General features: G+C 41.5%; 1 protein-coding gene across 1 annotated transcript in view; it reads right to left on the reverse strand.

The window, feature by feature from the left end:
* Positions 1-3,085: 3,085 nt before the first annotated feature.
* LOC144769630 (mucin-6-like) overlaps positions 3,086-13,599 on the reverse strand; it is a 38,784-nt gene continuing 28,270 nt past the window's right edge. Inside the window, exon 4 of the mRNA XM_078653800.1 lies at positions 3,086-5,489. Within this exon, the coding sequence (XP_078509926.1) occupies positions 5,140-5,489 (350 nt within the window). The 3' untranslated portion in view covers positions 3,086-5,139. The remainder of the gene's footprint in view (positions 5,490-13,599) is intronic.

The raw sequence follows: 13,599 nt of genomic DNA on the forward strand, positions 1-13,599 counted from the left end.
TGGAAGATAATAACGCATTACAGAAAGAAGGGTATACCCATATAAGTCACTGGGACCTGGGTTGAAAGTGGTTCAGCAAGAAAGGGGTCCCAGAACAGTGTGAGTTTGGTCACAAGGAAAAATATATATACATATGAAAATAGATTACTTGAAGCAAAATAGAAGGGAGAACACTGTTATTTATTCATAATGTTCTTAAAAAACATCTTTTTCACATTATATTAAAAAGCATTTGTGCCCCGGAGAAGGCGTGAGGGAAAAGTAAAACAAAAGAGTGCAGAAATTATATGCAAGAAGTCAAAGGAGGATTGAGGGATCGACATAATCCACTGGCGCTCTTTCAGCCAAAGAGAACAATACATGCTCTATAAGCTTCACAATAATTCACAAAGCCATGCTTCCAGCGCCTAAGTGGTTATTCATACAAATCTGCGCAAGCTGGTGTGAGGGAGGTAACAAGTGTTGACGTTTCGACTCCGTGGGTGTACTAGGTATCCGTAGACCTTAGAATGGGGTCTTCATCAGGACTGGGGAGGTGTGGTGGGGCAGGGTTACCATGGGAGGGTAACGTTCAATCCGGGCCAGCCGGCTCCAGAATAGAGAGAACAAGAAGGATTTGGGATAATTCAAAGTCAACCCTGTATCTTGGGGTTAGTCAGTCGTCGTGTATACTCAGGACGCCGCTGAAGGGGTCAGCATAAGAGCTGCCATGAAGGTCAGCAAGCTATCCTCTGCTCGATCTCAAAAGGACAACGATGCACGGTGAAGTCCTTATGGTCGGTTCTAAGGTCTACGGATACCTAGTACACCCTCGGGGTCGAAACGTCGACACTTGTTACCCCCCTCACACCAGCTTGCGCAGATTTGTATGAATAACCACTTAGGCACTGGAAGCATGGTTTTGTGAATTATTGTGAAGCTTATAGAGCATGTATTGTTCTCTTTGGCTGAAAGAGAGCCAGTGGATTATGTTGATACTAATGTGTAGTATATGATTGATGCACACACCTATCCCTCAATCCTCCTTTGACTTCTTGCATATAATTTCTGCACTCTTTTGTTTTACTTTTCCCTCACGCCTTTTCCGGGGCACACATGCTTTTGAATATAATGTGAAAAAGAATTTTTTAAGAACATTGTGAATAAATAAAAATGTTCTCCCTTCTATCTTGGATGATAATAAAGCAGTGCTGTTGGTACTGTTGGATCTGGTAGCAGCATTTGACCACGTCTCCCATCAGAAACTGATATTGCAACAGAGAGGCCGGTCTGCAGGGACAAGCTCTTGACTGGTTTGTAAGCTTCTTAGACCAGCGCTCTCAGACCATCAACCTAGGCCCTTTCCGATCTCAAACCTTGAAGCCCACTAAGGAGATGACCCAGGGCTCCTGTGTGAGCCCGACTCTGTTTAACATCTATGTGGTCCCCCTTGCTAAAGTCATCCGGGAGTACGGCTTTACCCCATACTCCTATGCGCACGATACGCAACTACTCCTGTCCTTTGACAAAGACATGGAGTTAGTTGATCAGTGATTTGCTAGGGGAATGTTAGCCATATCAGAGTGGGTGACAGAACATTTCTTACAACGAAATGCAGAAAAAACTGAAATGTTGCTATTTGACACTGCACAACCCGCCTGGTCCCCTGAGTGATGGGCCCTGCTCCCTCTCCAACCTCTGTGGCAAAAAATCTAGGGGTCCGGCTGGATGCAGTTATCTATGAAGGATCACATTTTTGCCACCATAGGGACCTTCCTCCATACGCTGTGCCTTCTGCATAAAGTGTTCTTATGGCTGCCCCTTTTTGTACGCAGAACCGTAATTCAGGCTCTGAATATTGGTCACCTGGACTACTGCAATGCTTTATTGGTAGCTGAAAACTTATCACTGCTTAGCAGATTGCACATTGTCCAGAATGTGGCTGCATGCCTGGCCCTTAAAGAAGCACCTTGCACCTCCCCTGGACATTGTTGAAACTTCTCCATTGGCTCCCTAAACGCCAGAGAATTAAATTTAAGCTATGCTGTCTCGCCCATAAAGCTTTATATGGTGCGAGCCCAAGCAATCTGGCAGACAAGTTCAAACTTTACTGTCAAAATCGTCGTTTCAGGTCGGAAGGCAAGTGTAAGTTGTCCCAAACTTTAGGAAAATCCAATCAGGAGGCAAAACTGTGGCCTATCTGGCTTCGAAATACTGGATCACCCTACCGGAGGACCTACACAAATGCCCCAGCCACATCCCCTTCAGGAAACTCCTAAAGAAGGAATTATTCAAAGTCTAAGCTGTGCTAGTCTGTGCCTGTTTGACTCTTGCTCTTCGGTAGCGCGGAGATACCCCTTCGAGGGTGATCCCTGTGCTTTATAAATCTGCTACATACATACATACATACACAACGAGGAGTTATATCTTTATTTCTCCTAGTTTTTCCTCTTTCTCTGTGTGCTGCACTCGGCAGCACACATAGAAAGAGGAAAATGTCTCTTCTAATAGGTTTTGTGCAGGAAGGGAAACCTTCCTGCACAAAAATAATCATCTCCTCAACCCAGGCACTCGTGCATTATGGTGAAAAGGTGCCAGCATTTGCCCACGGCATCCCATTGAGCACCATCGCAGGTGAAAACGAAAGGAATCTGCCATATCTAACAGATATTGTGACATCCTGCCCTTTTTATTTGCCATAGGGCAGTGCAGCAGGAAGGCCAGCTGCCCTGCGGCAAAACAACCATAAATTAGGCCCTGAATTTCATAATCACTCTTCTCCAAACAACAGTAGTAGTTCAACATGAGCACCAATCAGAAGAGTTGGGTTGTGTGTCATCGATGCACCCAGAGCCTCACTGAGTTCACAGTCTTGATGAGCTGGTCCAGCAGTCCACGCCCCTTAAATTTTACTTGGGGCATGACAGCAAGAGATGCCACATATGGCGAATGTTGACACAAATGATCTTTTTGCTGATGTAATGATATCCCTTGCATAAATCCTGACCCATTTCTCTGCAGTTTCGGGACAAACCTTATTTTATTGATGGCTGCAAGAATCTCATTTAAATCTGGGGAACATTACAACAAGAACATTTTAGACATCTTGATTAATATGCAATCTTTATTGATGTTAGTGCTTTGAAGCATAGCAAATGTTTACAAATTCTGATAATAAACCCATTCCATTTGAACATTCAAAAGTGGAATAATGTGGATTTTGATATGCTTTTCTCATTAGGAGAGATTCTCGTGTGAACAAGATTGTTAAGCTTGTATGGTTACCTAGAGCTAGATGTACAACCATTACATTTTCTGAGTACCTATTTGCAATTTTTTGAGACTCGCAAGTAGAGATTCGCAAAATGAAGTGGACCATAGGGCTAGATGTATGACCATTTCATTTTGAGAGCCCCTAATTATGATTTTTTTGTGACTTAAAATTAGGAACTCACAAAATAAAATGTACAAATGTGTCTCAGAAACATTTAGCGATTCCCAATGTGGCCGCAATTTACCTGCCTCATCAATATTCATGAGACAGGTCAAAATTTGAGACCCATTAAGAATGGCATGTAATTACAGGGATGGGGCAGCTGGGGTAGGCAGATCACCATGCCTGGGATTGATTTTTAAATAAGCATTTTTTTTCAAATGCAGCCCGTTTTCCTCAAAGAAAAACGGAATGCATTTCAAAAATAAAAATTAAAAGCTAACTTAAAATTTTTTTAAGATCAGGCAGTGGCCGCTGGGACCACTGCTGGCTCTTTAAAAATGTTGGTGCCCATAAATTACAAAGAGGAAGGTGTGTCTCGGGGACCCCTTCCCGCTCACAAATGGGTTATCACCTCTTTCACTGAGTCAGTAATATATGAATGTTTTGCGACCCCATTCCGGTCGCAGAAGATTCATACATGACCATGTGCCTGGCTATTAGAAAGGGATGCCCTTGATGGAGCAAGGTTGCGTATGAAAAGCGACTTGCTTGTAATCAACCCTCATCCGAATACCAACTCACAAACCCTATTTTGCAAGTCAGTAATAGGTTACTGAATCGCAAAATAGGGTTGGCACATGTTGACAGCCGATTTAGCGGTTGCAAACAGCCTGATTATCAGATTTTGATTGCTAAAGTTAGTCTTGTAAATCTTGATGCCCCCTTTAGGTGGGTGCAGAGGCCATAACCAGTTTCTTGTCTGTAACTCATATTTGTTTACTGTTACAAAAAGTTGATATGCGATTATTTTAAACATAATGCATTCAAATAATTTAGTAATACAATAAAATTGTTAGAATAGTGAATGGGGTCGAGTTTGGAAGAACACATTGAAACATAAACAACTTCAAAGATAATAATACACATTTATCGGGGCTCTAACCAAATTGAGGGCAGGGAGATATTTAGGGTCCAAGTGGGCATTGTATTGGTTCACATTAATCGAACTGTCAGTATAAACAGCAAATTCCATTTAAGTAACTTGATCAAAACAAATAGCAATTAAAACGCTATTGGTGCAAACTATTATCAGGGAACCACTACAGTACATCTGGATTGCTAGCAACAGTTTGGTGCCTGGAGATGATAGAGGGAGCAATCTCTATTCTGTTGAAATGTTTAAACATTGCCCATGGCCACCTATCCAAAGTTTGCACAGGAATCAGCATTGTGGGCAGTGTGACAATGACCATATAAAGTATTTGTCCAGAGTGTGCTTTTTTTCTATAGTACCGCAATTTTTCCATTACAGATTTCATCAAAAAAATCATAATAAAATCTAACAAGGGAAAATAACAAGACTCATGTCATAATCTCTGCTTTAAATACTGACTTCCAATTGTATGGATATTGCATAGCAATTCTTAACCAGAAGGAGTATGCAACACTCTGTAATTTCCACACCCTTGCCTATAAGACAGTGCACCCCATTCAAAGGACTGACACTCATAATTTGGGCCCGACTCTAGCGATTCCCTGTATGGTGATAGTGGTCGCACTAGCTCTAGGGAGATATAAGCGCAGAAGAAGCTGCTAGACAGGCTATATAAACTTGAAAGATAAGGCGCTAGATGTGCAGCTTGGCTTTTGCTCTTGGAAACCTAAAAAATCAGGGGTAATGTGCTTCCTTCTTTCACTAACCGAGCTCTCAGTAGGAATATTGTCTACTCACACTCACTTTCGGGAATGCACTTGTCATTATGCAAGACAAATCCTTTCGCACAAACACACCCAGGATTACAACTCAAGACGCAGGCAATATTTTTTTGTTTGTAGTTCTGGCACGTTCTCTGGCATAGCTTGCCACAGGGACTGAAATAGGTATTTTCTGGACAGGATTCACAATCCTGTTTCCGAACACAGTTTTGAGAACCTTCATGCTCCAGAATGTACTCGTCATCACAGACACAGCCAGGGACGCACATCCTCACACATGGCTTAATCTCATTTCGCTTTTCACAGGGTTGTTGACAACCAGCCTCACATGCGGACATATGTTGGTGCTCAGGGCATTCTGTGGAAGAAGATAATACACGTTATTGGAACACATACAAAAACATTGAAATCCTTCAAGACAACAACAATTGCAACAACACAACCCTACTCGTATTCTTCTGTAGACCTGATGTGGTGCTTCAAAGTATTATTCCTCGTTTTAAGCTGGCTCATTCCATGAACTGAGCATGGTAATACACACATGTCTGGTAATGGAGACAAACTACTAGGGCCTGATTTAAAAAAAAACCATTTACTGTGTGAGTTGTGTCTTTTTTTCTACTGTTGGTGTAACTGTCTCTGAAATGTCCATAAATATTGCACACTCATGGCCAAAAAAATGAATTTAAATCATGGAAACATTAGGAGCAAAATCTCTTCCAAATTCAGGATTAATGGAATCCCAGAAGTGCTCTTTATTGTTCTGAACATGTGATATCATTAATAACAGTAAATGTAACACATATGGTACATTGATGTAAAATCTCTTTGACCCAGGTTCCTAGGTGCCACTGAAGAGAGAAATGCATCTTCCCACATCATTTCGCAGGCATTCTTTGAACATGGACATCCACATAAAAATTGACAAAATGTATGTTCTAATTTCAAACCATACAGCATGCCGGATGCAAAGGATTTTGCGATGGGAAACCCACTGAACTAACAGTATCACTTGGTTTTCAAAATGTGTTTCTGTAATGTACAAAAGCTACTTTACAATTTGCAAAAGTCAGAATATGGGATCTTATGAACTACAATAAATTTGCACGCGGAGCAATAGCATCATTCTTTCCCAATTTCACCTTGGAGTGCAATACTTCAGTGGTTTGCAGCTGCAGTTCTACTCAAAAACCATTGTGCCGTTACCAACACGTGCAATGAGGTAGTAGCTGACTTACAAATGTGGACTTGAGAATCATGGTTGCAGCCTCAAGGGTAGTAGACCAAGAAACCCACCCTGTTTCCCCTCATATTGTTCTATATGGATGGCTGCTTTGATGTCTTTATCATTTGTGCAGGAGCTAACAGAAATGTTATCCACCCTTGAATAGACTTATTTTTTTTATAGGCCAACTGATGAGAAGCTATACCGAGTCTAGCTTATTTTGTATTCACTGTCTAACCTATGAGTGTTGGTTATCATTTCCCTTTCTTGGTCTACTAGCTGATTAACTTCAATTGGTTGCTAAAACACAACACTAACAGCTAGATTCATCATCGTAAAATCGGCTCGCAAAGGGCCAGATTCTGAGAATCTGGCCCTTTGCAAGCTCAATTTTTGCATTTGGGATTCATCATCCCAAATGCAAAAATCGCTAATATAGAATTCGCAATTTTGCAAGGAATTGCATTTAAGGAATCTCTATTTGAGATTCCTTAAATGAAATTCATGAAACATGTCAAAATTGCCGCTATTTACCGCAAATTCAAACCTCGTGGTAAATAGCGGAAACTTAGAAAAATGCACTTAAGTGCATTTTTCTAAGTTGAATGTCACACACACACACATGTCCTTAGGACATGTGTGTGCGTAACACCAGCGTCCAATATCATTTCAGGGGTGCAACAGAGTGTTCTTTGGACACTCCTGCACCCTTGAAATCGCAGACTCAAAATGCAAATCGCTAATAGCGATTCGCACTTTGATATGTCTTCCCATTCATTCTATGGGCCCTTAGGCCCATAGGAATGAATGGGGAGTTATTCCTTATTTGCGATTAACAATTAGCTAATCGCAAATAAGGAAGCTGTAGGAATCGCACAATAAAGTGCGATTTGTACATGAATCCTGTTTTGCAAGTCTGTAATAGCGATTCCTTATTAATCGCTATTATAGACTCGCAAAACGGGACTTTGATGAATCTAGGGGTAAGACTGCATCTCAACAGCAGACTATATTTACCAGAGCCTGAGTGAACAATTTATCTTGATGCTGTCTGCCACGCTCTTGACTGATTCTTCTCTATTACACATCATACATAAATGCAGGCTTTGAACATCACTCTTAAAGCATGACTGACTGAGGGGCATATTATCAACGATTTGCAATAATTATCGCATAGCGCGCTTAGAGCTGTTTTTTTAATCATTTCTTATCACTGAATTTCATCTCCGAGATAGCGCGTTATTATCAACGCTTATCTCAGAGGCAATGCAAAATCCAGCGATAGCGGCGAGATCCACCAATAGTGCGAGAAAACAAGCACTATTTCCACTGCGCTATAGCCAAGCTTGCTAATAGGCAAGTGCGGACTCAGCGTGACAATCCACCTCTCATTGACAAGATGGGTAAGTCAGGTTTTAGACAGGCATTAGTAACCAGCGATAATTGCGGTTAGCTCAACTTTTGTTATTGCTATGCGGGTCCGGGGCCAGATTGGTAATAGAGGGAAGTTATGTTAGCGACAGTATTCATGTTATTTTAGTGAAGAACGCCCACTTTGCATGTAATTAGCGATAAATATCGCTGACATGCAAAGTGGAGAAAAGACGGGAGCTACCTCAAGGAAACATGCGTTAGCGTGTTCTTGATAATAGAGCGATATATAAAACGCTACTTTTCGGCCGAAAACGGTCGCTAAAGCGGCAAAATTGGGCTTGATAATATGCCCCTGAATCTCTTTGGTAAAGCCAATCCACAGTACATGTTCTCTTCATTTAGCACCCAGGTTTTCTATGAAACTTGTGCCCACTATTTTTGAATGTAAAAAAAAGACTAAAGTTTAGTTTGAGTAGGTACTAAAATGTAACTTTAAAGCATAGGTGTTTAGTGTCCCTTCAGAACTATAACATTAATATTAGAATCACCATAGGGGACCTGTATTGAAAATAAATGTCCTCATCCTAATTGTTACTAAGGAGATCTTCCATACAGTTGACTGCTTGCCGGATACTGATAACTTCCATCTCTGTGAATCCTGAGCAGATTTGATCTCTCGTTCAGAGGTTATCCCGTTTTATTATCTTGCATTAGTAGACATTAGATTGATTGTTCTATCTCCAATCAAACACAGTTTGCTTTTTTCACTTGTGGTATTGCTAAAGGATGAATCCAATCCACCAAATTAGAATTGCATTGTGAAATATGTTTGGATTTGATATTAAATCTGGGGTTAGACAAGTTTTGTCCTGTTATCAGTGTAATTTATAATTTCTCTTTTTTAGCCACCCAAGTGTTAATGTCCTGAAAACATACAGTAGTTTCCGCTAGTAAAGAAGTAAAACTAATAATCACTGATTTTCCTGAATGGAATTTCATACTAGATACACCTTATTCTAGTTTTAGGCCATCCCACTGTTTTAAAATCAACTTTGATATCAGTAGTGAATGAACTACACTGGGTGCTTGAGGAAGGCAGCAGTGCTGCTTTGTTTCTCCTTTATATCTCTACCGCATTTGACACCATCTCCCATGACATTTTATTGTCCCAGCTTTATGGTATTAAGATTATGAATCCTAACCTCTACTGGATTACCTCTTACCATCAAGGTCATACCAAACCTGTGAAGATTTCATATTTTTACTCGAGAGCTAAATTAGTGCCTGACAGAAATCCCTTCTTTGATGCAGAACTTGGTTGATACCCACATCACGCCTCTGGCTCACCTCATTAGGACATATGGCTTCCTGTTTATGACCTACATGGATGACATTCAATTAATCATCTGCTTAGTCGATCCAGTGCAGCAGAATTATGAGCGATTCAAGAACTGTCTTAAACCACTGGCTTTCTATATGTAAGACAATGACTTAAAGTATGATACTGAGAAGACCCTTGTCCTCATCTTTGGTTGCTCCAATGAGATTTGGTCGGAAGGGGTCACGCTGATAATTGTTTGGCCTTCAGAGACACATTCATCTCTTTTTGTTCAGAATTCAGCTTCAGTAGCTACCTGAAGAATTGTTTTAAAAGCCATTTGCCTTGTTCATCACCCTTCTATTATGTTGGCCCCAGTTATAATCAAGATACAGTCCAACCTTACCACCCTTTTATGCTAATTGGTCTATGGTCACTGAAGATCTTACTGTTCCCCACTAAAGAAAGGAAAATACTAGAATTTGCCAGTTTGCAGTGTAAGCACCTAGGGAGGTAATGCACTCCCGCTTCCTCTTATGCTGATCTCAAACGATCTGTGTTTCATAAAAACTGTGATGGCACACTTTCTTCAATAGGGCTCTTTTTTTCTAGCACACTTTCAGGTATCTTATTTTACTCAATATTATATTTTAACATAACTTAGTAACATAATTCAAATGTGCAATCACATGTGTGTAGTACCAAGGTGTGGCTCACAATAAAAATTGAATTTGAACACATATATAAGTAGTCGAAACATCATACAAGCTGAATCAAATTATAGACACGAGTAAAATGTATTAACTGGTCGTCAAGTCTCTTTACTATGAGATACCACAGTTTAAATGCGTTAGCATGAATGTCATAGATTTTTTCTCTTTAGTATTGTCATGGAGATAGGCTTTGCCTTTACACTGTGTTAAGTTAGCATGAGCTTATTAGAAGTTTAAACGCCATTTTTCCTCTCTGCTGCTTTTAAACACGGCACATATTGTTATTAATGCTTTGAGCCTAGTAGATTATTTTGCTTCACACAAGAATAATATGTTTTCATATTGTATCAACTTTGTTTGGTAAGCTATGTCTGAACAGTGAGTGCCGAGGCCTTCAAGGTTATTTCAACACAGTGGCTATTGTTCGGTCTGATCAGCGCACCTCCTAGACATAACACATATGCAGCTGTGGCTAACTCAGGCTTTTGGTGCGTTTAATAATGCACTGCGCAGAGCATGCAAACATACTTGATGAATAATCGCATGCAGAGAGTTGGTGTAGAAGATGATGTGATCCCTTTCTACTGAGAACAGAGGTATGGGGCCGCCCTTCTAAAACCCAAAGAGACCTTCTATAATATAATATAATATACTAGCAAGGGAGGGTAAGACTGAGGTGCTATTTAGCCTTCTTCCCTTTAGCATTTTAACATGCTTTTCCCCTTTGTATTTTATGGAATAGTAACTATGCTGATAACCTTGTTGCTTATAATATGTTTGCTTGTATTAGCTAAGACACTGCGCTTGAGAACACAGCATTAGAAATAAATATGTCAAACTTGCACGTCTTCATTTACTCCTCGTTTTGGACTGGTATGATAGTATAACGAAAGAGTGTTCATGTGTTCCACGTTACCTGAGGTGTTCTATGTCCATGTTCTCGGTTGTCTTATCATTGGGGGTATGGAAGAACCAACTAGAAACTGATTGCGAGTCTGGTAGGGGATTTTGGATACTAAGGTGAGTTTTGGTACAGCCTACTTCACTGAGGTTCCAAGTCTCTATGCACAGTTCTGTGTAGGAGCAGAATCCCTGCGACAGTATGGGATTCCATGTTACTTTTTTCAGGACTCCATATAGCTAATCTAAGATCGAATCGAAGATGTGACTTACTATTTTTAAAACTCTGCCTGAAACAATCAGGAGGACGAATGGGGCTGACTCCAAGTCTATTCTTCATGTATTATACAGAAGAGAGCTCGCACATAGGTAAAGTTGTCAAGCCAGACCTAAACAGTGGGGGCTGAAACAAGCCACTGCTACTCCCTCAGCCATATTTCTTGTCATTTATGCTCACGGCACCATTACTAAGCTGGGCATTACAAAAACAAGTCACCTCTAACTTTTTCTAAAACGTTACTGGCTATCCTAAAAAACTTTATGGTCTCCTACTACTGGAACACATGATATAACTGACATTATCCAGTTTTATCAGGCATAGATTGTGACTACAGCGCACAGAACACTACAGGACTCATATCTGAGCATACACATACCTCCTAAAGTAGCCCACTGAAAAAACGGATAGATGGGCTGCTTGAAAAATTTGAAGTCCAATGCAGATTTAAATGTGTTAGGTCTTGAAAGCATATTAATACTCAGAACAAAATAAATACTGTGAACAGTATTAATACAGTATATAATAATTCGATTTCAACTCAAAATAATATAAACATGTTTCACATGAACAGAGGCTACAGATGAACAACTTGGAGTATTTTGGTCACACAGTATTATTGACATTTTTAAATATTGCTTTTTTATGATAGACCCCAATGATGCCACCTATATGACAAAACAATCCACATTGGAAGTTCTGGATGTTTGTCGAATACCTCAGGTCTGAACAGGTGTTCATTGGAAAAATGTCAAGAAGTTAAGGCATTCAAAAGGGACAGGGACAATATGAAGATGTGTGGAGGTACAACAGGAGCCCCTACTCCTGCATTTTATCAGTGTCAGCTATCAAGTGCTGATTGAACAGGTTCAGTCTTCTGGTATACAGCCAGCACTGTATAGCAACTTACCATGAAGCTTCCTTCACTTTCCTAACTGCAGTTGGAACAAAGAATTTGGGCAACAAATTGCAGCCCGTTGTTTTATGACCAGTAATCATGGTCTAATACATAGGTTCTTTAAAATCCAAATCACTGATGATGTATGTTGCAAATTTCGATCTAGTATGATCCCTTGCCATAACAGGGGTGGTGGCCTACTGGGGCAGCATACCACTATATCAGTGATTGCCTTTAAGTAAAGCAATCATATGTTTTTAGATACACCTGATTTTACTTAAAGAAAAAAAGGATGTGTTAAAAAAAAAAAATCACGAAAATTTTTGGGGAGTAAGCAATTGTCCCATGGACTTTTTTGTCAGCATTCACAAAGGTAACTGTTCACCTGTGGACCCCTTCAACTTTGCGAATGGATCACCACTACATTTGTGTAGTAGGTAAAATATTAATGTTTTGCCACTGGATTTTGGTGGCACAATATTAATGCATGCCATAATGAATCAGCACTTGAAAGTGACGCTTTAAAGACGCTCCAAACAATGTTTTCCAAATTGTTTAATAGACTTAGGGGTCTATTAGGATGAAGGGCAGATAGCCGCCACTGAACCAGCGGTGGCAACCGCTGCACAGGCAGCGGCCATCCGCCTGCGGTCATAAACCAAGAAAACCGCCGGTCGTGGAGAATTGTGGCTCACTGGTTAGAGGAGGCAGACCTGGAAGCAGAGGTCAGCTCGGGACCAGGGTTCAATTCCCGGCTCGGCGGGGTCTTGAGTCCTAAAATGTCCATGGACTCGACAATTCTCGCTCCGGTGCCTACTCGATTCACGGGTTCACACTCTGCAACTCTGGGCAATAGCTTGCTTAATCTCCACAACGGCCCCTCGCGGCGGGATGCCTGGCTTTCACCTTGCGGATACCCTGCTGGGGTTATCTCACAGGGGAATACCAGGACGGGTTCCCTAAGCAAGCGCTTAGAAACCACTCGGTGATTTTGCGCTATATAAATTCCTGTACATTTACATTTACATCTAATTAGCATCGCGGTCCTGACCACAGCGGTGTGATTTTCCAGACGCCACTTTTCCGACGGTTGCAGTCTGCCCGCTCGCCTGGCAGGCGGAGATGGACCGTTACAATTGTGGCGGATCAAGGCCAAGCATCGCTGGCACGAATATGATGCCGGCGGTAGCCAGCCTTTCCGCAGAGGTGGAACCGCCATGGAAAGGCATGCAGAGACATGTTCCGGGGGACCATTGCAGGCCCCAAATAGGGGGAGAGGGAGCACTGGGGGGCTACCCATGGTACCCCTACATTTTCCTGTGCCAGGTGGCAGGCACTGTGCAGTGCCTGCTACGCAGGGCAGGGAGATGCAGGACATGCTCCTTTTAACATCGCAGCCTTGCTGCTGGAAGCAGCGACCGCTGCAATGTGAATCGCCAGAATCCGACCTCCGCGGTCGGATTTCGCCACACAGCATCCTAATTGGGCTGGCGGTTATGCCGCAGTCCTTGCCATTGTCCTTGTCCTTGTGAGTTTTTTACCGCAACTATGGCGGTCGGGAGGTTTTCCGACCGCCATCCAAATAGACCCCAAAATACATTTGAATAAGAGTTTAGGCATTCAAAGCCCCCTGATTTACCGAATAGGAGGATTCACAATGCTAAAACCTTTTGTACACCTGGTTCTTTATTTCTTACCGCCCCCCCCCCCGCCTTTCTCTTGTTTTGGGTCTGACAGCTTTAGGTTAATGTGCTTCTCCCTTA

Source organism: Lissotriton helveticus, chromosome 7, assembly GCF_964261635.1.
Source record: "Lissotriton helveticus chromosome 7, aLisHel1.1, whole genome shotgun sequence".
In the NCBI taxonomy this organism is placed as follows: Eukaryota; Metazoa; Chordata; class Amphibia; order Caudata; family Salamandridae; genus Lissotriton; species Lissotriton helveticus.